The sequence below is a fragment of the Prunus persica genome, chromosome G5, assembly GCF_000346465.2.
Source record: "Prunus persica cultivar Lovell chromosome G5, Prunus_persica_NCBIv2, whole genome shotgun sequence".
NCBI classification, from domain to species: domain Eukaryota; kingdom Viridiplantae; phylum Streptophyta; class Magnoliopsida; order Rosales; family Rosaceae; genus Prunus; species Prunus persica.
In genome coordinates, this window is record NC_034013.1 from 14,977,097 (window position 1) to 15,001,588 (window position 24,492).

The 24,492-nt window shown below is 37.4% G+C and overlaps 5 protein-coding genes and 1 pseudogene across 7 annotated transcripts; 2 read left to right on the forward strand and 4 right to left on the reverse strand.

Moving 5' to 3' along the window:
* On the reverse strand, nucleotides 98-2,981 carry LOC18776130 (probable inactive receptor kinase At2g26730). The gene is made up of 2 exons (XM_007210223.2): nucleotides 1,441-2,981; nucleotides 98-985 (listed from the first exon to the last, which is right to left on the reverse strand). The coding sequence occupies exons 1-2, from the start codon at nucleotides 2,759-2,761 to the stop codon at nucleotides 411-413; spliced, it is 1,896 nt and encodes a 631-aa protein (XP_007210285.1). The 5' UTR covers nucleotides 2,762-2,981; the 3' UTR covers nucleotides 98-410.
* LOC18777106 (ubiquitin-conjugating enzyme E2-23 kDa) lies at nucleotides 4,115-7,881 on the reverse strand. The gene is made up of 8 exons (XM_007209595.2): nucleotides 7,711-7,881; nucleotides 6,226-6,337; nucleotides 6,006-6,078; nucleotides 5,728-5,807; nucleotides 5,309-5,423; nucleotides 4,941-4,993; nucleotides 4,601-4,729; nucleotides 4,115-4,483 (listed from the first exon to the last, which is right to left on the reverse strand). Exons 3-8 carry the CDS (start codon nucleotides 6,047-6,049, stop codon nucleotides 4,350-4,352), a joined length of 555 nt encoding a protein of 184 aa, XP_007209657.1. The 5' UTR covers nucleotides 6,050-6,078; nucleotides 6,226-6,337; nucleotides 7,711-7,881; the 3' UTR covers nucleotides 4,115-4,349.
* On the reverse strand, nucleotides 8,953-10,466 carry LOC18776501 (RING-H2 finger protein ATL48). Its single transcript, XM_020564778.1, has 4 exons — nucleotides 10,401-10,466; nucleotides 9,711-9,728; nucleotides 9,576-9,602; nucleotides 8,953-9,153 (listed from the first exon to the last, which is right to left on the reverse strand). Exons 1-4 carry the CDS (start codon nucleotides 10,464-10,466, stop codon nucleotides 8,953-8,955), a joined length of 312 nt encoding a protein of 103 aa, XP_020420367.1.
* On the forward strand, nucleotides 12,122-14,955 carry LOC18777369 (WAT1-related protein At5g40240). 2 transcript variants are annotated; one of them, XM_020564598.1, is made up of 8 exons: nucleotides 12,133-12,390; nucleotides 12,484-12,546; nucleotides 12,649-12,765; nucleotides 13,020-13,085; nucleotides 13,158-13,266; nucleotides 13,380-13,538; nucleotides 13,649-13,800; nucleotides 14,532-14,838. In XM_020564598.1, the coding sequence occupies exons 1-8, from the start codon at nucleotides 12,200-12,202 to the stop codon at nucleotides 14,716-14,718; spliced, it is 1,044 nt and encodes a 347-aa protein (XP_020420187.1). In that variant the 5' UTR covers nucleotides 12,133-12,199; the 3' UTR covers nucleotides 14,719-14,838. The 2 variants fall into 2 exon arrangements, with proteins under 2 accessions (XP_007209260.1, XP_020420187.1); XM_007209198.2 differs by having other exon boundaries at nucleotides 12,122-12,390; nucleotides 13,020-13,266; nucleotides 14,532-14,955.
* Nucleotides 14,912-18,790, reverse strand: LOC18776127 (annotated as a pseudogene). Its single transcript, XR_002271865.1, has 6 exons — nucleotides 17,932-18,790; nucleotides 17,167-17,366; nucleotides 16,888-17,068; nucleotides 16,510-16,701; nucleotides 16,000-16,232; nucleotides 14,912-15,561 (listed from the first exon to the last, which is right to left on the reverse strand). The product of XR_002271865.1 is annotated as a protease Do-like 9 (transcript).
* LOC18775964 (rac-like GTP-binding protein 3) lies at nucleotides 20,997-24,431 on the forward strand. Its single transcript, XM_007211148.2, has 8 exons — nucleotides 20,997-21,324; nucleotides 21,642-21,729; nucleotides 21,931-22,040; nucleotides 22,127-22,190; nucleotides 22,740-22,804; nucleotides 22,884-22,949; nucleotides 23,607-23,704; nucleotides 24,041-24,431. The coding sequence occupies exons 1-8, from the start codon at nucleotides 21,220-21,222 to the stop codon at nucleotides 24,078-24,080; spliced, it is 636 nt and encodes a 211-aa protein (XP_007211210.1). The 5' UTR covers nucleotides 20,997-21,219; the 3' UTR covers nucleotides 24,081-24,431.

Consider the following 24,492-nt stretch of genomic DNA (forward strand, 5'->3'; position numbering starts at 1 on the left):
TTGTCAAATAGTGCTTCTTGTTTTACCTTCTGCAGTGACACTTACGAAGAGGATAGCAGCAGTCTCTGAAAATTTGATGAAGAATTAAACGGTCATATATTGCATCAACTTGTTCCTTAACCACGGGTGACGGGTCCATTGTCACGAATAAGGCTTTCCAATCACAATTTACATGTAAGATCACTCATACCGCATGACATGAACATAGCAGTCTCAGGATATGCATCTCCTTAAAGCAAAATTGAACATTTTAGGACATAGGATATAGGATAACCCAAAAACAAAATACAACCATATACCATTAATGCTGAAGCACAGAATTTTTCTGCATAGAAAGATAGGATTTTGAATCAAATTCCTCCAACAAGAGATGCAACTTAATAATGAAGTGTTTTTTTCTTTTCTTCTTTTCATGGGTCAGAAGATATAGATCTCTCTACCTCCTCTTTTATAGACTTTAGCCTCATCGAAACTCGACTCATACTTGGCCTATCATTTGATGAGGGATTTATGCACTGCAATGCTACCTTCAACAAGCTCACCATCCTTTCCTCACTTGCACCTTCTTGGATCAAGGCCTTGTCAAAAACTTCAAGAGTCCACTCCTCTTCAATCACCGAGTGCACCCACCTAGGCAAATCAAACCCATTTTGCTGGACCAGCTTCCCAGTCAAAAGCTCAAGAAGAATCACACCAAAACCATAAACATCATCCTTGAATGTGCTATATGCATGGCCTGCATTAGAACTTTCAATTCCATTGTTTGGAGAAAGGAATGACTGGTCTTGATTTTCAGTCTCCATTACCCCATATTCACTGATGCAGGGCTTCATGGTCATGTTGAACAAAATGTTCATGGACTTGAGGTTGCCATGGGCAATGCCATCTTCACGTAGCTCCTGGTGCATGAACGCCAGTGACTCGGCAATGATGTCTGCAACATTTAGTCTGCTTCCCCAGTCAAATATTTGGCCATTTGAAGATCCTGTGACCCGAAAAATGAAGCATACAAATAATCAGTAATGCTACTTTAGGAACTTTCATGCCAACAAGCTTATATCCAGTACCTTTTTCTGTCATACCATAATGCATCAAGGTTTGAGGAAGAAAAAAAAAGAACAAAATATTGTTGCTGACTTGCTACTAATCCAACCATGGATTCGATATGTAGTTTTTTGTTGTATGTTCTGTACTACAAGCCTACTTAGCTAGGCCTTCAAATCATCTGAACATTGAGTTTGGGAGTCTAAATAAATTCTAAGTTTCATCCTTTCTTTTTGAGCTTTAGTAATTTTATGTTGCATTGACTTTCTTTTTACTGTGAAAATCCTGTGTGTTTCAGTTAATCATTTCTGTATCTCATTGGTAAATTAGATCTACTCAAATTCTAAAATATATGTATTTGTAGCAAAAATTAATATAATCAAGATTCAAGCTTACCATGAAGAAGGTTAAAGAGATTGCCATTCGGTTGATATTCATAAACCAAGAGCTTCTCTTGTCTGGAACAATAGAATGCAACTGCTGGCAAGACATTTCGACACTTAGCTTGATCGAGCTTTTTCATCCTAGTCTTGAAATCTTCGCTCGAGATCCCACAATTCCTGATCCTCTTCACAACCAAGTTAACCCCATCATCAAGCATGACTTTGTAGAGGCTTCCATTCTTTCCTCTTGCAAGCAATTCAGCTGGAGCTCGGAGCAACTCCTCAAAACTTAACCCCATCAGCAATGGACTTGTGAGAACTACAAGCGGTGGAACCATTCCAGTTTCAACAGAGGTTAATGAGTACTCTGCTGTCTTAGGCACACCATCAGCGTTGAACTCACTAGAAGTAATAGTGTTAGGCACAGTGCTAGCAGTATCAGCTGTTGCTATCTTTTCATTTCCACCCTTTTCCTCATATTCTCTGGTCCTCTTTTTGCTGATAAATTTATACACAAAGAAGCACACAAAAACCAGGCCAAGTATTATGTAGCCTGAGAAGATGAGAAGCTTTTTAGATGAGGACTTGTTTGATTTCTTCTTTGGCATTATAGATGTTGGGACAGGTGGGCAGGTATTTGGTAGTGGTTTTCCACATAGCTTAGGATTACCTGAAAAGCTGTCTTTTGTGAGTTGGCCTTTGACATCAGGAATTGGACCACTGAAGTTGTTGTTGGAGACATTGAACACCTTCAGATTGGAGAAATCAAAATCTGGTATTTGCCCATCAAGTTGATTGTTTTGTGCAAGGAAAGATATCAAGCCTGAAATCTTTGGCAGATCAGGAAGCTCACCATGGAAGTTGTTGTTGGATATATCAATCCTTTTCAAATTATTCAACTGTGAGAGAGAGTCAGGAAGGTCACCAGAGAACTGATTTCCACTTATATAAAAGTGGGTCAAATCTCTGCAATTTCCAATGTCTTCTGAGAGCAGACCAGAGATTTTGTTGTTCTTCAGACTCACAACACCCAAAGACTGTACCATGCAGAGAGAATCTGCATCAAGAACTCCAGTTAAATTGGACATTTCAAGAACTATTTTCTTCACATAATTCTGTTTATCACATGTCACACCCTCCCATTGGTCTCTGCAAGGGTCTGAACTCATGTTCCAACCCCATTTGACATCTCTCACAGAATTTCCCGGTGAAAGTTTGTCCATGAATTGCACCAGCACTTGCTTGAGTTGCTTCAAGTCTTGATCTTCTGAATTAGCCATTTGAAAGATGAGAAAGATCAAAATGGCCAGTGCCCAAGTGGGAAAACCATTCATTTTTTCTTATTTTTATGTTTAAGTAGAGTTTTTTGTGGAAAATGGCTCTGTGGTTTTGGTTTCCTCTTTATGAAGTGGGCTTCATTGATGGAAGTTGCAAAACAAAAAGAAAGTAGCAATGTTGAAATTTGTTGCTGGAATATCACTTGGTGCCAATTGGCTCATACTGACAGAGAGTTTGAAATATTCTTTATTGTTAAGGTTATGTACCATAAGGAGCTTGCAGAATGAGCCTCACACCACACCGCACTATAGCCTCTCACAATTCTAAAAAAATATGTGCCGGCAGTTTACGCAGTCAAATTTTTGATGGCATGTCCTTCTCAATAGCCTTTCTAGAATTAACAGTGTGATATAGTGACTTGTAGAGACCCTCCAAGGGTGGTCAAGATTCAACTTTGCCTTCTCAGACATCAAAGAGTAAAACCCAGATAAGCCTTTTTACCCTGCAATGCCTTGTTACAGCTCAACACATTACACAAATAGACTGCAGAGTAGGCGTTTTTGCAGAAAGAAAGGTAACTTTTGGTTCAGTAAAATGGAGTTCTTTTACCAATGGCCATCACAAGTAACCAAAAGAGGTAGCATAAAATGGGCTCAAAATCAAATATTTTAATTTGGCTTTGAATCCTATTACTGGGTTAAGCTAGTTGGTCAAGGCAGTGTGTCCGCCCCATTGCACTCGAGTTTGAACCCTCTTCTCGTACATTAGAATAGTTTAGAATATCAACCTTATAAAAAAGATAAAAAATTCTGGCTTTGAATCCTATTAGTTCCCTAATTTCTGAATCAACTTTCACATAGGTTTATGTGGGTTGATAATCCTATTCGTCCAAAAAAAAATGTCGTTTGATAATTTCTTAAAATAGGTTATACATTAGTCAACCAAACCATGGATGTGCATGGCATATGGCACAAAAAGGTATCACTCTCTCCCTTAATGGGATGCACGTTGGACAAACACATAATCACTAAGCTTCGTTGGTCCAGTCAAGTTGTAGACTTTGAAGTGTTTAAAATAAGTATATGATTATATTCTAAATTGATTTCATTTGATTTTCATTGGTGGTACTGTTACTTTATAGCTGTTGTTTATATACATATTGTTAGCTGGACGTGGTCTCTTCCAAAATCCTGCTGCCTCTATAAAATGACCCAGAAGAACTCCACTTGTCCCAAAAATAATTCAAATATTATCTAAAGAGTTTCAGATCAGCACATTTCCTTTCGAACACAAAAGGAAGAAAATAGATCAGCATATTTCCCTTTATAAGTTTTTGTGAGTCTTTCTTGACCAAGACAAATAACCAATGGAAGGGTCAAATTTGAAAGAGCACATAAAATTGATGTGTCTTGTGTTTCAATGTGATTCTTCATAACATTAAAAAAATTTAGTGACCATTGACCAACATCAGAAGTAAATTATTTGACATAATTCATGATATTTTTACAAGCAAAAGGAATCTAGTCATACAAATATCGATAGTAACATAGTTTAAATGGTAAACATGTAATGGGGGATTTTCTGCTGCTATAACTGGTGGTTTTTAATCATAGATAAAGGCCCCCCCTGCACCATCAGTTCACTCTACGGGTCTGCATGTCCGGCAATATCATCGTCGCTTGAATCACTTTCCTCATCACTAATGTTTTCATCTCCACTCTCCTCATCTGGAGTTGAATTGGTAATATGCTCCTTCTTTGCATATCGCTCGCAGTACTCTGTATCCACAAATCACAGTGGAAATATAGATAAAGTTCTAAAATTTTAGGGATTGTTTCCAATAATTTAAGCATATTTATTGAAAAAGCGTAGATTAATTCTAGAGTAACTTTTACCTTTCACCTTCTGATCGTAGAGTTTTCGGTCCTTCATCATCAATGATGCTGCATCGCCATTGAGCGGATCTGAAGGATTTGGATAGAGCAACAGTTGTGGAAGGAAAACTTCAAAAACATTTAAAAGGTCTGCATCAAGAAGAACCATGGCTATATATGTGAGAAATCCAAGAAAATTCAGATGAGAAAAGAAAAGAACAAATGTGAAAACAAAAACACAATAGAAGAGTGAAACATCACTGACTCATAGAAGACAGTCCAGATATACAAAGCCAACGTATTTCAGCAGTGTATTGCAAAATGAGACTCATAATTTTTACTAAATTGGGCTGATAATTACCGAACATTGGACTCCATGATTGGTTAATTACATCTAAGCAGACAGAACCAGATCTGCAATTACTCGGGAAAGACAAATCAGTCAGGTCATAAAAAATTAAAAACCAATAACCAATTACTCAAGTTCCAGCTGCTTACTAGAGAAATAAAAAAAAAAAAAGGTATGTTGTCAATTCCACAAACTTATTCAAAGCATTTGAAAATTAGCAGCAGTATTACACCATTCTAAGTAAACTTAATGCTTCTGCCTTTATTTGACCCAATGTGCCGGGTACTAGTAACAATTAGAACTTAAAAAATCCTAGAGAAGATAATTCTAATAAGATGTAATGAGAGGTGATTTTGCTTTTCAAACTACAGAATACTCACAGCTCATCAACATTAGGGTGGAAAATCTTGTTAATGAAGCCAATAGAAGGAGATTTATATGGATACGCATCGGGAAGCTCCACGCGGATTTTCCAAACCCCGCCTTCATAAAGGCCTGCAACCACCGCATCAGACAGAGTATATTACACCAAAATGCGTTTTAAACAACGTCTAAACTAAAGCTATTAGAGCCTCAGCCAATAAAAGACTAGTGGAGAAAAAGGAAACATTAGTTTCCAAAACGCATTAATCTAAGAGCAACCTCTAATAAAGTCTACCAAAAGACAAACAAAGATGAAAAACTTTCCAAAGTTGAGCTTATACCACATTCGATTATAATGTGCCTCCATCCACGCACATAAAATCATATAGGGAACTCTATATAATGAAAAAGTATAAGGATGAGTGCAAGACAGTACTTTCTTTTGGACCATGGAATTCCACATTGAATTCATTTAGCCCATCGTTTATTGTCTCCACATTATAGTCACTCATCATCCTGAAAAACATTGAAAAAGACATTAAACATAGCTTTATATTGTACCAGCAAGGAAGGCAGCAACATGATTTAAAGTACTTGTACCAACAAGACTACAGATACCCCTTTGATATACCAAAAGGGAGGAGGAATCCAGTCTTAAGAAACATAAGACCCAGATTACAAAGGTTGGAGATAATACAGTAACCAACAACTTACAACTTCATGACATCCATCTCTCTCCTCTTGCTTGGAGACGACATTTTAACTTAATAAAATTAAATTCCCAAACCTGTCAGAAATATATCAAAGTAATCAACTTTTCAAGGAAACAAATATCAGAGAAATCAAATCTATTAAACCATAGATTGGTTGTACAAATATGGTATGGCGGTTGAAACTGAAACAGACTAATACATGAGAAAGAAATAACACTGACCTTCTGGAAATCCACAAGATTCTGCGAAAATAAATGGTGAAGTAGAAGAAGAAGTAACAGAAACCTCAGATTTTATTTGATGTCCAAAACCAGGATGAAGGGAAACACATATCTGCAGAATAAAGAGCAAAATCAGTGCAACCTACACAAGTTCAAGTCTACTTAGACTAGGAATTGGCTTTCACAAATCATCACCATCATAGAATAGGATCTATATAACATTTTAAACCATGACCAGCCTAGTAATATGTCAAACTGCATTTTTGTTAGCAACTTTTATACACAACGGATGGTGCAGCGGGAAGAAATCCACCTCAATTAAAACTTAAAACAAACCAGAGATTTTCCATGCACTATCTCAACAGTACCAATTAATAGGGACAAGAAAGTAGAGAAAAAAAAAAATGATTTCAGAATTTAGAAATTCCCCTAGTGCAATTTAAGCTCACCAGACCATTTTCCAGCTGACAAATGAAGCTTGTCAATACACAAATCAATGCACGTGAAATAACAGCATAAATTAGAAAGCTGAACCACAAAGAAGCCTTCAAGCACTGCTTTCATGAAGTATTAAATAAACAAATCTTTTGTTATATATCCTAATAGCATATTAGCATCATACGACAATGACATCAGATTACAGAATCTAAATGCATTGCCCATCAGATGTCTCCCCACCAAGTACAAACTAAGGCCTCTCGGTATGTGCCTCCGCTTAAAGTTGTTACATAACAAATGACTAGTTCAACTTGTATTGGTTGGACAACAAATCAGTTCCTAAGCCTCTAAACTGACGTTTAACATTCATCATTCATCATTCACCATAATCGAGAAGCCTGAAGTTTGCTCACCCCAATCCAATATAGTACATTTCCAAGCTACAAATTTATCATCAAAAAGTTTGTATATGCAAGCGTAATTGACAATGGATAACAGAACTAGAAATGCCGCTTGATTTTACAGACAAAGAAAAAAGATCATATCATCACACTCACAGGACAATCTTAAACTCCACAACAGCAATTAAATTTGCAATGATTCATCACAATATGAATATGATCAGAGAATGCAATGCCACTGTTTCCTCCACAGTATGACCCCTCAAGAAAAATAAAACTTCGAGCAAGTGGGTTCAATACCAAACGCTCTAGAACATTCCAATCTTTATTCTTTCCTTCTTAACCATTTCCCAGACATGCCCAGTTTGAGGTTACAGCAATTCAACCCCTCCCAAACCAAAATTAAAAATTAAAATTAAATTTTGTAAAAAATGCAAAAAGTTGCCATGAAACCGACACTGAGATTTTGGCAATCAATGTATAAGTGCAGCAAAGTATAACATTTAAATAGAAGCTGCAATCATATGAAGATCTATGACCTACCCAGACAACCATAAACAAAGAAAAATAAATAAATAAATAAAAATTTTGCTCCTTCAGATTGCTAATAAAGAAAAATAGAGAGGAGGGCAACTGGGAATCTTACCAGAGCAACTCATTTAACGGGTCGACCCTTTGTCTTGTCTGATTGGAGATTCGCGAGAACCAAACAGGAAAAGAAGATGGGAAATTGAGAAATTCAATTGGAGAAGAAAAATGAAGAAACTACGGGTAGAGGGTGAAAGGAAGAGAGTTGGAGGGTGAATGTCGACATGTACAGACGCACGTGTTGAAATGATAATGTTATTACGTGGCAAGCAAGACTTGAGGTGGTCTAAAATTAAAAATGTGGTGCCTAAATAATTTAATCAATTAACAATTACCAACTAAAATATTTTTCTCACCACTTTAACCTAAGGTTTATGCTCACACCACCCTTCTTAATACTTGAAACGTGTTCATAGTCATAACCACAGTTAATTTTTTACTTTAATTTATGTAATCATAGTTATATTTATGAACACGTGTCAAGTATTGAGCATACACCTTAGATTAAAATAGTGAGCAAAAATACTCTCACTAAAATAGTTTAAAACTTTGTTTTCCATGTAAAATAAATAAATAATAATTTGTTTTGTAGATTCTTTAACCCCCATTAACTTTTCATATCCTGATTTGTTTGAGTTAATCTTTTTCTTAATTGGAGCATTATTCAATGATAAATATGGTGACCATTTTCATCCCTAAATTCTGCATGTTAGGGGTTTTTATTTATTATAATGAACATTTTAATATTTGGCAAAAAAAAAATTTAATTCCTTAAAATAATGGGAAGTGCATTTCGAATTAGAAACAAGGAATATTCATTTCTTGTCAAATTATAACGCGAGAGTTTTAATCAAATAGTGGAATGAAATCAAAAGAGTAATCTCGGGGATAACGATAAAGTCGGTGCTCGTAATCCCCGAATTTTGATAGGATTTGATGTCAATCTCCTCCTCTCATCAAGATGATAAAATTCTAATCCTCGAAAAACACACATTCGAATGAAATGGCACGTATGAAGTTGCAAAGAAGAAGCTGAGTTTTTTTTTTTTGGTGCTTCTTTTTTGGTAAACCCTCAAAATCCGTACCAACCAAATTGTCATAAGAACCTTCATGATTTGACATGGTTTTGTTTTGGTAAACCCTCCAATATTAGAGTTTATTTATTTAGCGCAAGCTATGAAACTCACTTATCAGGGACAAATAATTGGTTCTATTGCCTAATTTTGCTTCAACATGCATGAAACAACAAAATGTAATTGTAAGAACGAAGGGAAATGATAACATATAAGGCATAAATAGTTTAACTTGATTTTTTCCACGGATTCTCCCCGTAGTAGTATGCAGAGCCAACCATAAGCGCCACTGTGCCACCTTGGGCAACCACACGAGCTCTCATTAGCTTCTGCCCCAGCTGAGAATTGCCTTGCCTGAAACTGATCAAGCCGGCCGTGAGCACACCAGCAGTCAACAACGCCCCTGAAAAGTTAATTCTATTGGTTAACTGAAATGGACCACATAAAGGTCAAAAACAAAGAAGCACAAGATCATCAGAATGCCAGCTTAGCCATCTTACCGCATAAAACCAACCCAAATCACAGCTTTGGAGTTGGAAAATAATCTGCAAGAGTGATTTTGAAAGGGCAGAAAGCAGAAAGCAGATCTATTTGACATCATTCTCTCAATTCTCAATCCTCAAACTTCGCAGTTAAACATTTACCACATATGGATACACAAAAGAAAACATTTTTTAACAAGTTCAAGGGAAACAAAAAGAGGATCCCTAAAGCCTAGAACTTAAAAATACACTTTGCATAACTCATCCTCCTCATTCCTTTCCCAAACCATGAAATCCACCATACACTCATCTCCAGTTGTTATCTCTACTACCACAATTTTCTAGGACCTAAGTGACTTCAATCTCACCATCTCGATGGCATTCAACTTAGCACACTAAAACAACAAAGAACAAAAGTCTACACCTGATTAAACATCAAGTTAGGCGCCAAAAAGGTAGCAACATCCACAGATTACACTAAAAACATGAGTCTCATAGCTAACCTTCTGCAGGTCAGGACCCTAACAACAAAGGAACTGGTATCATATCAAAATAACAAACTTTCTTGCATCTTGCTAAGAGACATGGTCTCCCCTGCTCCACTGTAATATATACTCAATAAGCCTTTCTTTTCAAATAAATACGTAGCTACTGCTGGTTACTAAGACAAAACGCCTGAAACTTCTCCAAATCCGTATACAAGATATAGGGGACAAAGAATTTATGAGAAGTTCAGATTTGAAACAAAACATTGTCTTCTTTCTACCTAAATGGCCAACAAATCAATAAGCACACTAAACCAGCTCATACTTTAACGTCCACCAACCTAACACAGATAAGAAAGAGGTGCAATTTCTACTAGCCTCTGAGCTGGGGCACAGACTTCTGAAAATTGAACAAGAGTTAAACTATAAGTTCTCTTAACTATTTAGAGTTTTCTCATTTCACTAATTAAGTTACTTTAACTAGAAATTCTCTCAACTAAATGCAGTTAATTAAGAATCCCAATTATTAGTTTCATATATCCCAAATCCACCAAAAGATCAAACAATACATCGATAAAACTCATCAAGTACCAAACTTTACAATCACATATATACATAAACTTTAAAGGATTGATAAAAATGAATCACAGAAAACAAATTCTAGCAAATAATAGTAAAGGAATCGAAATGGGAATTACCAACTGGTACCCAAGGGTTCTTGACCCGCTTCTTCTCCTCATAGAATACTTCTAAAGTGGGCTCAACCTTCTCCATATCTACAAAATGTGAGAAGCAGAGAAAACGGCTCAGAACCAGAATGAATTTGGGGTCGAGAGCCCTAAATTGGAAACTCAGAGAAAGTTTTAGATTGAGAAAGTTGAAGAAAATGAAATAGTAGATGCGGGTCGGTGGCTCAACCTTTTCCTGCTGACAAATGAAGCTTGTCAATACACAAAGTTGAAAGCCTTCAAACACTGCTTTCCTGAAGTATTAAATAAACAAATCTTTTGTTATAAATCCTAATAGCATATTAGCATTATACTACTATGACATCAGATTACAGAATCTAAATGCATTGCGCATCAGATGCCTCCCCACCAAGTACAAACTAAGGCCTCTCCTTAAAATGGTACGTGCCTCCACTTAAAGTTGTTAAGTAACACGCTACAATCAAAATGACTAGTTCAACTTGTATGGTTGGACAACAAGTCAGTTCCTAAGCCTCTAACACTGACGTGTTTAACATTCATCGTTCACCATAATCGAGAAGCCTGAAGTTTGCTCACCGCAATCCAATATAGTACATTTCCAAGCTACAAATTTATCATCGAAAAGTTTGTAATATGCAAGCATACTTGACAATGGATAACAAAACTAGAAATGCCGCTTGATTTTACAGACATAGAAAAAAGATCACATCATCACACTTACAGGACAATCTTAAAATCCACAACAGCAATTAAATTTGCAAGATTCATCATCACAATATGAATATGATCAGAAAAATGCAATGCCACTGTTTTCTCCACAGCATGGCCCCTCAAGAAAAATAAAACTTCGAGTTCGGGCTATAGTGGGTTCAATACCAAACGCACTAGAACATTCCAATCTTTATTCTTTCCTTCTTAACCATTTCCTAGACATGCCCAGTTTGAGGTTATAGCAATTCAACCCCTCCCAAACCAAAATTAAAATTAAAAATTAAAAAAAATACAAAAAGTTGCCATGAAACCGACACTGAGATTTTGGCAATCAATGTATAAGTGCAGCAAAGTCTAACATTTAAATAGAAGCTGCAATCGTATGAAGGTCTATGGCCTACCCAGACAACCATAAACAAAGAAAAAAAATAAAAAAATAAAAACTTTTGCTCATTCAGATTGCTAGTAAAGAAAAATAGAGAGGAGGACAACTGGGAATCTTACCAGCGCAACTCAATTAACGGGTCGACCCTTTGTCTTGCCTGATTGGAGATTCGCGGGAACCAAACACAAAAAGAAGATGGGAAATTGAGAAATTCAATTGGAGAAAGAAAAAAAATGAAGAAACCACGGGTAGTGGTGAAAGGAAGAGAGAGTTGGGGGGTGAATGTCCACATGCTCAGACGCACGTGTTTGAAACGATAATGTCATTACGTGGCAAGCAAGACTTGAGGTGGTCTGAAATTAAATATGCGGTGCCAACTAAAATTGTTAAAAACTTTGTTTTCCATGTAAAAAAAAAAATTTGAGCAAAAATTAATCACAGAAAACAAATTATAGCAAATAATAGTAAAGGTTTCGCGGGCCATTGGAGTTAAAGGAGCCCGTTTTAGATCAACCGCTAATTAATTGGACCTAATTAAAGCCAAGGCCCAACTAGGGCCCAATTATTATATTTTTGCCCTTTTTTTAAATAAATAATATTCTGTTTGCTACCCGTAATAATTCTATTTGTCTTTAAAGAACCAATGATTTCACATTTCAGCTACTCTCACTGGGACTCGCCATTTCTGTGAAGAGAGAGAGATGGGGATGAAGTCTAGTTTGGTGGAATTGGTGCCCTTTGCAGCCATGGTGATGGTGGAGATTATGGATGTGGGGTTGACCACACTGAGTAAAGCAGCCATGTCCAGAGGAATGAGCCACTTTGTCTTTGTTGTCTACTCAAATGCTCTTGCCACTCTCATCCTCCTCCCCTCTTCTTTCATCATCCACAGGTTTTCCCTTCAACTCTTCATCTTCCTATTCATCTCTTCAATCTTTTATGTCCAACAAAAATGTAAAGTGTTCTGTTTTCTTCTTATTTGCAGAAACAAGAGACCACCACTTACCTTTTCTGTTCTATGTAAATTCTTCCTTCTCAGCCTTGCTGGGTATGTAATTTGATCTCAAGACCTTCACTTTGGACCATTAGACATGTTGGTTTTCTGGCTTTTTTTTCTTCTTTTTGTTAGTTTCACTTTTTTTTTTTGCAGGATAACTGTTATGCAGAATTGTGTATTCACTGGAGTAAGCTACAGCTCTCCTACTCTTGCTTCTGCCTTGAGCAACTTGGTCCCAGCTTTCACCTTCTTTCTTGCTGTTGTCTTCAGGTTGGTCTTTTTTCCCTGCAACAGATAAAGAAACAAAGACACAGAAAATTGCCTGGCCTTCAATCATTGAAGGGTATGAGGCACAATAAATAAAGCTAATAACTTTTAAATTCTGTTGCATCTAAAATAATAAGATGGATGATGGATCTTTTGGTCAAGTAAGAAATTGATTTTGGAATTTAATGGGAGTTTAAGGGAGTAAGGAAAGATATTTTGGTAATGGAAGGAACTTAAGATTTTGTGTCTGCTTATAGAATGGAAAAGTTCGATTTGAGAAACTCAAGAAGCCAGATCAAAATCATGGGCACCCTGGTATCTATCTCAGGAGCATTGATAGTCACTCTTTACAAGGGTCCTGCAGTTGGGTTCTTGCCAAGCCAACCTGCCATAGACTCGTCACCACCAAACCCTACTATGTTGACATCAATGAATAATTGGGTCACTGGAGGCCTTTTTCTTACAACAGCTAGCTTATCTCTTGCCATATGGAATACTGCTCAGGTAATAATATTCAATATAACAAGTCACTTGAAATTGATGTGAAACTCTTCTTTTTCAATTCAGAACTTTTTGTTGAAAATGGAGCTGATCTTAAGTTCATGTTATATCTGAAGGCAGCAATTCTCAAAGGCTACCCATCGGAGATGACAGTAGTTTCCTTCTATTGCTTCTTTGGGACCATTCAATCTGCAATACTTACTTTGATTGTAGAAAAGAATCCAAATGTCTGGGCACTGAGACTTGACATGGAGCTCATCTCAATCGTGTATTCAGTAAGCACATAGGACAAAGTTTTAAATCTATCTTTTTCCTCCGATAAGTGTTCATGCCTATTTATTTTGAAAGAGCTTCTAATTTACATCATTGGTTTATTTCTGCACAGGCTATTTTTGGAAGTGTAATAACATTCTCTACTCTAACATGGTGCATACAAAAGAAAGGACCTGTATATGTGGCCATGTTCAAGCCTTTGGGGATTGCTATTGCTGCTTTAATGGGTGCCATCTTCCTTGGTGACACACTCCATATTGGAAGGTGAGAACCCCTCTCTTTACTGGCATTATCATATTATTGTGCTTAGGGTCCAAGTTTTTTTATTTTTTAGTACAATTTATTGGGATGAGAATTTACACAAATATTCATTGAATGTCCAGGGTTTCGAACCTCTGCCCACATAGGTAGAGGTGAAAGAGCTCAACCAACCTATACTCCACTAGCGTGCTTAGGGTCCAAGTTAAGTAGGCAAGTTAAATTACAGAAACAAAAGAGAAATACTCCTTTAAAACTCTCATTTATTAAGAAAATTGCTTAACATATTATAAAGGGCATGTTAGTCTCTGATGGGACTTTGCTTTCATAATTTTCTAATCCATCACGCAAAGGATAATCTATTAAATCCCATGTAAAACATGGATTAGATTTAGGTATGTACTAAATAAAATATGATAATGGGAAAACAAATGCGTAACTTGCGTGATTGGTTTGAAAAAATTGACATGTAAAAAAAGCTAGAAAGATGGTAGTTCAAGTTTGGCACTCTTTACATTGGGCGGGTGAAATATAATGAAAATGTGCATCTGCCAGTCAGATCTGAATGGTTGTTCAGAATTCATAGAAAGAATAACAGCCTGGGTTTAGAGAAGACTTTTACCATAAAATTAAAAAAAATTAAAAACAAAAACAAATATGATAAAAGAAGGATTAGGAAGAAGCCTCAGTACAACTATATTTTCATTTAATAATATATATTTAATTTTGGGTGGCAGTGTTATTGGAGCTCTGGTAATTGTTGTGGGTTTCTATGGAGTAATATGGGCCCAATCAAAGGAGGAAAAAAGTTTGGACCAAAAGAGAGACGAAAAGGAACAGGGTGAAACCCATGAGGTTGTTGATAGGCTGCAGTCATCATCACAGAGGACGCCTCTCTTGGAGGCCTACACACAAGAAGTATGAATATGAAACAAAATGCATTCCACACTTGTATAAGTTGAAGAAAAATGTTATATTGTTATAATTAAATTAAGCCAAGTTTCTATAGTTCCTTAGATATAATAACTTAAGAAATCTTATGAATCTCTCCGATGCTAAAGAATAAGGTGCTATTCTAGATTGAGAGGTTCCCTTCATAAAGACCAATTGGGTTTCCTTTCAACGTTCAGAAAACTTGTATAAAGAAACAAAATTTGAGGATCATCGTCGCTCAATTTAATGTTTTCATGCTTACATCCATCCCTCGAAAGAAGAGAGAAAGCAACAATCCTCAATGAGGCACCTGAAAAACTACCGAATTTTTCTGAGAGGGTCTACAACTACTCCTGACGCCTCCCCAGTAAACAAATATCTAAACTATGAAAACATAGCTATTACCCTCCAGAGTCTTACAATTTCTATTTGAGACACTGCAGAAGGCGGGCTACAAAATTGAATACGTAATGCGCCTGCGTCCAGGCCAACCTCAAGTCTTCAGATCATCAGACATTGCTGAGGGTATGCAATGTGTAGCAAGAATGTCTAGAGTTGCTGCTTTAGCAGTATTTGTAACCAATGTTGATATCAGCCACAAGAACCTGAAAGAAACATCCCAAATTGACGTGAAAAAGTCTGCACAGGGTCAACGCAACCCTTCCAAGAAAGAAATAACTGAGAGAGAGAGAGAGAGAGAGAGAGAGAGAGAGAGAGAGAGAGAGAGAGAACCTGAGAAACAACGACAAGCTGCTCATCTGGTGATTGTGGCAATGAATGCAGCATTTTGTCCAAAAGCTTGACAGGGGCTTCAAATTCATAATCCTTTCCATACTGAAATACGAGCAGAAAGAGTTGGATTGAGATAGCACACACCATTTTATCTTAATTTCAGATGTGACCTAATCATAAACTTTAAAGATACTAGAAACTGTTGTAAAAAGCAAATATAGCAAAGGTAGTATTTCCTAATGATAGCAATCAAGCCATGTCACTCATTGGGTCATTTTAAATTTGGGTCAAGTACTACACAACCCTACCCCCAATATGTTAATTCATTGCGTCAGATGATTTCAGTATTTACTCACACACACACACACACAGAGACACATATAGACACTGTAATAAGCAACACAACAGTTGCATGCAGTAATAATTAATCAATCTCTCACTCAGCTTCCAATAAGCAAATGACAGATACAGGTTTAAGATCACTATTCATGAAAACACAGAAAAATATCGAGCAGAGGGAATTAAAGTTGAACCACTAACCTCAGACCGAAGATAGGGAACAGACACAGCTGTAAAAACAAATCCTGCAATAATATAATATGAAGGAGGTCTGCCCTTGTTGTGTGCTGGAATTAGCCTTTTGTGGGATGCAAGTTTGATGTCAAAACTGAGAATCTCAGAATTACGCAGAACTTTAACCACTGAATTGTCTCCGGTATATTTCTGGGAGATGAGGTAACTAAAACCTATGCGCTCTCCATGCCGAAAAGGAACTGAAACTCGTATGGAAAAAAGGTGCCAAGTCACATAGAGTATGATAAGAGAGAAAATAGAAAGGTAAGACATGTTGCACACAATATATAATTCACCACTTAGCAACACTGTTATAACAATTAGCAGAAGCGTGATAAGCAAATAAAAGCAAGAATAACAATAAATTCTTTAAATGTATGCAATTTCTTCACTTGCTAAACAAATTACAGATGTATGTCATAAGCATATACCCATAATGCATATCTATGTATGTAGCAGGAACATAAGAACACATGCCTGTTCCATCGTTGGCAATATTAACTCCATCAAAGCTGAGAATAATATCAGATGGCTTCAGAACCTGAGATTCTGGAGCAGTGGGATCAATTCTTCTAATGCGAACACCCTTCTGATCAGGTTTCATGCCCATTGACATACGCAAGTCAGGATTTTCCATCTTCTGCCACTCAACCCCGAGAATAGGAAATCCTGGCACATTATAGACAATCATAAGATGAAAAGTACGTGCAAAACTGACAATACTAAGTACCGCCAGGCTGCCACTGACTGTTACCCACATAAGTTTGTAACTACATTACATAGAAAGACAGCCTATGTCAATGACAATTTATATAACTGCAATGCTTAAAACACATTAAAATGTAACAAATTTACCCGTATATGCTCCATTCTTCTCATAATCTTGGATAAAGTGCATAATGACTGGTGTGGGTATGACATAACCAATATTCTCCGCATCTTCATGTTTAAGGGACTGAAATGCAATACCCACACAATTTCCCCTATCATTAAAAGCAGGCCCACCTGAGTTTCCGGAGTTTATGGCAGCATCTATCTGGAAAAGGGCAACGAGAAAGAAACAAGACATTAGGACAAAGTTTCAACTGCTAAGCAAGATGTCTAACAAAAATGCTAGAATTACATTCTCATAACCTGCAAACCTAGAAGTTCCGTTGACCCATGAACATAGGATAGAATCTCTATTCGTGATACAACACCACTTGTCACTGAAATTGTGTCTCCACCAATCGGGTAACCCACAACAGTCACAGAATCTTGAAGCGCAGGCAAATCCCCAAATTCCACTGGCGACACTCCATCCCAAAACTCGTCGTCATCAACAGTAAGCATGGCTGCAAGATCACATAAACAACATTTGCATGTAACAAATATTCAATTAAACAAAATCCACAAAGGTTCAAGTAGTTATCAACATTTGCTTTAAAAAATGTGTTTCATTCCACTAATGGGACTTGATGCACAATGTGCATAGACATTCACTAAGAATCCCTCCATCTTCACTAATGTTGAGATCAATCCACGCCTTCCACCACATTTACATATGACTAGAGAAATTCATCCGTTGCATTAGTTTCCCAACCCTATGCCTTCATGTACTATGTAAGTTATTTTCAGCTTGTTTATATCCTCTACATCTATCCGTTCTACTCGATAATTCTTCCTATGGTAGACATGGAAAATCTCTGGAAACAAATCACTTCCTGCATCCTCACGACACAAGTTTCACTACGTAATTACAACACAGAACTAACACTATACCCAAATGAAATTGAACACGTCCTCAAGCAGAGACCATCCCCATTCCCAAACATCATGAACCAGAGAAAATTCAAAAGTAATAACAATGACAATCAGAAAGAAGCAAAACAAAAACAGAAATAGAAAAGCTTTGAATACCAATGTCGCACTCGGTGCCAATTGCGAGAACAGTGGCCAAGTACTTGGTATCAGAGCCACGCTTCTTCAGCTTGACCTGGGTATAATGCTCCACGGAATGCGCATTGGTCAGCACCCTCCTACCACCAATCACAAACCCACTACTGCTAGAGCTATACTGCCTCTTCCTCTGCCACGGAAGCGAGAAATTCGGCTCCGTGTGCACACAAAACACCTTCACCACCGCATCCATGGCCGGCACCGCCCTCGCCACGCCCTCCCAAGCGGCGCAGGGATCCGAAACCGCCACAGCGGGTCCCACGGAACCCTTGTGCTCGCCATTGTCGACTGCCCGAGGGACTCTTCGGGAAGGGGTCATGATCTCGGGATTGTCAGTGAGCTTGCGGAGCTTCTTGGGTCGGCCGCGGCGGCGACCCTCTTGGTGGGGGTGAGAGGCTTGAGGCTGCTCGATTATCTCGACGTTGCTGACGGAGAAGACGGCGTCGTCCAATCCCGTTGCGGCGGTTGTTATCGGCGGTGGTGGCGGGGAAGCGACGGTGGTGGTTGGTGAATCTAGGGTTTCCGGGATGGGGGTTTTGGGCTTACGGCCTCGTTTGCCCATTGAGGGTTTTAATTTTGAATTTAGAGGATTTCTTTCTTTCTGCGCCTTTTGTGTGTGTCTGAGAAAGGCGTGTGTATTAATGGTCGGATTTACACGGAGAGAGAGAGAGAGAGAGAGAGAGAGAGAAAAATGCGGGAAAAAACGGTGCAGGGAGTAATAGAATTGGAGGGTAAGTGAGTCCATAAAATAAAATGGGGAAAAAAGCGGTCAACAACTTTCCCAAGCGTTTCTCTAAATCTTTGTTCTTCTTTATTTCACACCAAAAAAACAATTTCAAAAATATTTCTATGCTACAACTTCACAAAAGTGGATATTGGAATCAATTCTATTGTTTGGATGCAATCAAATCAAGTTTGCAGTCCAATTTTGACGTGAGTATGGTTTTGTGAGGCTTTCATTTGGTGTTCGAGTCTAGGGTTCATAGCTCGAGGTTTAGATCCCATGTTCGAGAGTCGAAATTTAGGGCAGGGTCCAAAGTTCATATATGACGTTTAGAATCTAAGGTGTCTAAATTTAGGACTCAAATTTCATATTAAAATCCAACGTTATTCCATAAGAATGCACTTTCTTTTTTTAAGAAACGAGACAAAGAATGCACATTATGTTCAAGGTAAAATTCCAACACCAAGAGAAAAACCAACACTTTTATAAACCCTAAACCCTACCAATGCAGCAAAAGTACCTACTACATCACCAAAATACTCTTTGTTGGGCCTGATGTGTTAGATGCAGAACCATCCCCTTCACAAAATGAGACCATATTGTCCAATGGAATGTACCCTGCAGCCCATGAGATTACTCAATCAGCCCATGTAAATTTTCACCTGCACTGAGAGTAAAAATCCATGTAAAAGTAAAACTGTGAAAATTACTGGAGACAACTAACAAAGCACACTTGGGTAGCAAATCTTGACCATATCACATCACAACCTGTAATGCTTGCTCATCATAATAACGAATGACAGTGGTTGAACATCATTATGTTTATGACGTCAAATGTTGAACTGTATACAATCTATACATGCTAATAAAACTCATGATGCATCAAAGCAGATCAAGAATTATAAGACATATGGTTTTTTGGGGCCAAATTTACTTCCTCTAGAAAGTTAAAACAGAAACATATGCACAGTGAACCTAACTGTTCTTAATTGTCATTTTCTCTGTTAATTATGGCTAGACCCCATTTTGAGGGCGACCCCTTTTATTATGTTGCTCAATCTTTACTTCACCCTCCGACCAACCAATCCTTTTGAAATCCTCAATAATTTTCTAGCCGACCACCTAAGCCTTTTTCTTTTCTTTCTTTGCCCCCTATCCATTTGCAAGCATAACAAGACTCTGTCTTCCCTTCAAGTCTGGAATTTTGTCTCAACTGACTCTTGGTGGCTGTCTGGTGGTGTAACTGCAATACTCAGTGCTGTGTTTTTATTGCCCTACTTCCATTCCATGCTTCAAAATATGTACTGGCATGGTCCAGAAAAGAAAAGCAAAGCAAATCCTACAAGCTTTCTTAGCTATTCAATTATCCCACATCGTCCTAACTTCATTGCCTCTTATATTAAGATTTGGATGGATTGTCAGTGGGGTATAGCTTAATTGGTTGGGCTTTTACACCTCCACCCATATAAACAGAGGTTCGAAATCCCTAAGTACCAATGAATATTTGTGTAAACCCTCCTCCCGATAGCTTGTACTTAAAAAAAAAGATTTAGGTTATGATAAAGATTTAATCTTGATGTCCCAGTAAGCCACTTATAAGATGAGTGATGTTGGGTTTTAGAGAAACTGTGACATAAACAAATAAATTGACTCAATTGACCCCATATTAATTAATCACCTCAAGAAAACCACGGGGCATGACCCCATTTCAGCAGAAATCACAGTCTGAAAATTTCCATCATTTTAAGTGCTTGATTAATGTGGCAGGTATCATCTTCAAGTATTTTTATTGCAGTCCATCGTTTTTAGATGATGTAACGTTCTCTAATCTCAATTTTCAACAATTGGGTGTTGCTTATTTTGCAATAATACACAATATTTATTTATGTTGGTTTATCTGCCTGCATGCTGTTATTTTATTTGAGATAGGACAAAAACTGAAAGAAGCTTTTGAGCTACAGCTTTTGCCACCATAACTACTTATTCATCAGACCATACCACCCTCAAAATACAAAAAAATTCATGGGGAGAAAATGAGATATTAATTTTTTTTATGGGTTATTATTATACTTGGAGTGTACTATAATGAACAAGTTTGGGCTGAAAATTCATATAGAATACCAAGTAATTGCACAACTTGCCTCCCCAGACTAAAAAAATTACATATATACACATAAAATAAAATTGTGTTAGACCCCACAACCAAAGCTAATTTTGATTTGTCTCATAAAGATTAGAGATTAATCCTTATATGAAACGTATTGGTGCATTATTGTATATTATATAACGAAAGAGAAAAAAGAAGGCAACCATAAACAGCAAAAAGTTAAAAGAACCAGCTATAAGGGAGAGTGAATGAGTGAGAATCATGTGATGAGCCCCTCTTTCTCTCTCTCTCTCTCTCCCGCCGAATCAAAAAGCCATAAACTTTGTGTATATCCCAACAACTGAACAACCACCACCCTTTTGTTGTGTATGTGTGTTTTGAGCTCTGAGAGTCTTTCTTGGTGTTGGTTGCTAATTCAATGGCGTCAAGCGCTTCAAGGTTCATAAAGTGTGTGACGGTGGGAGATGGAGCTGTGGGGAAGACCTGTATGCTTATTTGCTACACCAGCAACAAATTTCCCACGGTATGTTATTTCTTCTTCTTCCAAAAGATCCATCTGGGTCTCTCAGTTTGTACTTCTTTCTGTGCCTTTTAGGTCGTTTTCCATTTTTTATGTGTGTATGAATCTGGGTTTTGCAGCTTTTTTTTTGTGGTTTTCAAGATTTTAGCAAAGCAGTCTCTTTCTCGCTCTCTCTCTCTCTAAGAAAATTGCTTGCTTTTCCCCCTTCCTTTTCCAAGTAATTTGATGATGCTCCTCTGTCAGATGAAAAGCAAAATACTCATTTCTTCTGCTTATCATCGATTCCTACAATTTTTACACCTGCTTTTTCTGTTCATCAGGATTATATACCCACTGTGTTTGATAACTTCAGCGCTAATGTGGTGGTTGAAGGCACCACAGTGAACTTAGGCCTCTGGGACACCGCTGGTATGATATCTTTGACTCCCATGCCCAAATTTTATTTTCACATTATATACATGTGTTCCTTTATCTACTTTTTATTTAATTTTTAATGTCTTAGATTGATCCTACTGTTTCAGAATTTTTCATTTTGGCTTTTATCTAAAGATAGTGTTGCCAAATTTGGCTAGCTTGTTATATTACATCTTTCTTCAATTTATTTCACAGGGCAAGAGGATTACAATCGATTAAGGCCATTGAGCTACAGAGGGGCAGATGTCTTTGTCTTAGCTTTCTCATTAGTTAGTCGTGCAAGCTATGAGAACGTGCTGAAAAAGGTGCATTCACCTGAAAATTTCTGTTTTTTTTATATTCAAATGTTGTATTTCCTTTTATAATTTCTGACACACAATTTATTGGTCAGTGGATCCCTGAACTCCAGCATTATGCTCCCGGAGTCCCAGTTGTACTTGCTGGCACCAAATTAGGTAAGCTAAATTGTTCTGCACTACTTTCGCTTACTAAATGCAGAGTGGAACTTGTTCTCTGGTTATATAGGTAGTTTCCTTGTTAAGTTGTGCTCATACTTCAATGTTTCCATTATGTTTCTTAAATCCTAATCTTTGTCGAGCTTAGAATCCTAGTTTTGTATTAAACATGACATCAATATGCACAATGGATGATTGAAAAGATGCTGTCAGTGGTTTTGTGAGCAGGTGAAGTGATACTATTTGGTGCATTTCATGTCTATTGATAGCCCGACCTTAAGTATGAGATCCTAACTTGTTGAAAGGCAAAGAACCAGGAATGTTATTGATACAACCATCTTTTTATTTTTCTATTTTTAAAATCACGGATTGTCGGTATAAACCTGTTCATAGGATTCTTTCTATAACAACGGTAATGCTAAGAAATATTAAATTAACTGACTATGCAGCATGCAGATTGTATTGGCAGTCATCTTGTAGTAACATGGAACTCGTAGTCATCATGTAGCATTATCTGCAACTAATGAATTGTTTCTAATGGATATGTAGATCTTCGAGAGGATAAGCACTATTTGGCTGATCACCCAGGATTGGTACCTGTGACCACTGCACAGGTTTAATTTTTAGTGAAGAGTTGCTTTGTGTATCATGTAACAATGGATAGCGTCACTGATTGTTCTTCTAAATAACCAGGGCGAGGAGCTGCGCAAGCAGATTGGTGCTTCATTTTATATAGAATGCAGCTCAAAAACTCAGCAGGTATGTATCAACTGGTATTTATATTCTCATAACGCTACTGAATCATTAGTATATTTGAAGCTGCATATTTTGAGGAGAGACGTGCATGGTTCTTTCCAAATTAAACCAACTAATCTTAGTATTCACTTGTCAAATTGATATGAGCAAGTGCGGCTATCTTCAATTCATAAATGCTGGGCCATTGGATCTTGCCAGATACGCATGGGTACCAAAAGATGTAACAGAAGTGAAATAATGAACCGAAAGTTGATACTGTGCCAGCATTTAGAAGATCCACAACTCAGCAGTTGTGTTTTCCGTTCAGAAGAGTTTGACTGTTGAATCAACGGGATGTCAGTGTTGGTTTCTTGGGTATCCTTCCTCAAACTAGTCGGTTGTGTCAACCTTAAGATTGGTCTAACAACTTCTTATGTGCATGGTGCCAGTTTCCTGATTTCTTAGGTTCTTAAGAATTTCTTGAATTTATGAATGATATTTTTCGTGCTATGAGTTATCTTTGGTGATGCGTGTGAGATCCTTCCAAAAATTACTATAGATTAGATGCTTTCACTGTCAGATTTTCCTCAAATGAGTCTCATCGCTGAACACTCTTGCAATGCCCCCTACTTTCATGTATCTGTTGATCATGCTGTCAATGACCCTCTGATGTAATTGCAGAATGTGAAAGCAGTTTTTGATGCTGCGATCAGGGTGGTTATCAAGCCACCACAGAAGCAGAAGGAGAAGAAGCAAAAGGCACGTCAAGGATGCCTAGTGTGAGTACCTTCCTTTTGTTCATCTGCTTATATTTGAGATGGCCTTAGATTACATGCTACATGATTTTAGATTTGCATTTTGCATGATATATATTCAATTCTATAGGTCATCCATCTTCCCAATTTGAACCATGGGTTTTTTTGTACATCATTATTGTGGTCTCGGCGAATATCATGAACTGAAGAGACCCTTCATGATTAAGTTGTGGTTGAGTTAAATGTCATGTTAGTTTCAGGTAAAATTGGTTGGGATGTACACCCACATGGGTTCCTTTATAGTTCAAGTGTTGTTTGTGTTTCTAGTTTCTATTAACATGACCTCTCTCAAAACTGCAGCAACATCCTTTGCGGAAGGAGGCTAGTGTGTCTCAAATGAAAACATCAACTGCCATATTAATCATGATGTGCCAAAGTGCCAGCAATTCTCTCCAGCAGTTCTCTCCGAACCTAACTTGCGTTGATGCTGGCTTCTTTCGTCGTACTAGAATTTTTTTATTTCATATTACGTTATAGATAACAGGGAATGGATACCCCTCGTAACACCGATATTCGTTTATTAAGCTCATTGTAAAGAACTCAAGGTTAAAAGGCTTTACATTTGCAACAGGGAAGTGTTATTTGGAAAATCGTTGTGTGTCAAAATGATCTATTCCATTAGGTAATTTTTTGAAAGTGACTTAGAGAAATCCTTATCATGCATGCATGGATGTTATGAGAGACTTTCAGTTCTCAAATGGTTCCCATCTCTGAATCTACTGTCCACATTCAGTTTTTTTTTTTCTCTCTCC

Excerpts from the sequence above, each read along its gene's own strand:
- LOC18776130 (XM_007210223.2), bottom strand. The coding sequence starts at position 2,761 with ATGAATGGTTTTCCCACTTGGGCACTGGCCATTTTGATCTTTCTCATC. Across the intron at positions 986-1,440 it reads TCTCTTTAACCTTCTTCATG|GATCTTCAAATGGCCAAATA; the intron begins GTAAGCTTGAAT and ends TTCGGGTCACAG.
- LOC18777106 (XM_007209595.2), bottom strand. The coding sequence starts at position 6,049 with ATGTCGTCTCCAAGCAAGAGGAGAGAGATGGATGTCATGAAGTT. Across the intron at positions 5,424-5,727 it reads ATTCCATGGTCCAAAAGAAA|GCCTTTATGAAGGCGGGGTT; the intron begins GTACTGTCTTGC and ends CGGTGGTTGCAG. Across the intron at positions 4,484-4,600 it reads CTACGATCAGAAGGTGAAAG|AGTACTGCGAGCGATATGCA; the intron begins GTAAAAGTTACT and ends TTGTGGATACAG.
- LOC18776501 (XM_020564778.1), bottom strand. The coding sequence starts at position 10,466 with ATGGAGAAGGTTGAGCCCACTTTAGAAGTATTCTATGAGGAGAAGAAG. Across the intron at positions 9,154-9,575 it reads AGTTGAATGCCATCGAGATG|TTAACCAATAGAATTAACTT; the intron begins GTGAGATTGAAG and ends GGTCCATTTCAG.
- LOC18777369 (XM_007209198.2), top strand. The coding sequence starts at position 12,200 with ATGGGGATGAAGTCTAGTTTGGTGGAATTGGTGCCCTTTGCAGCCATG. Across the intron at positions 12,391-12,483 it reads TCTTCTTTCATCATCCACAG|AAACAAGAGACCACCACTTA; the intron begins GTTTTCCCTTCA and ends TCTTATTTGCAG. Across the intron at positions 13,539-13,648 it reads TCATCTCAATCGTGTATTCA|GCTATTTTTGGAAGTGTAAT; the intron begins GTAAGCACATAG and ends ATTTCTGCACAG.
- LOC18775964 (XM_007211148.2), top strand. The coding sequence starts at position 21,220 with ATGGCGTCAAGCGCTTCAAGGTTCATAAAGTGTGTGACGGTGGGAGAT. Across the intron at positions 21,730-21,930 it reads AGGCCTCTGGGACACCGCTG|GGCAAGAGGATTACAATCGA; the intron begins GTATGATATCTT and ends TTTATTTCACAG. Across the intron at positions 23,705-24,040 it reads GCACGTCAAGGATGCCTAGT|CAACATCCTTTGCGGAAGGA; the intron begins GTGAGTACCTTC and ends TCAAAACTGCAG.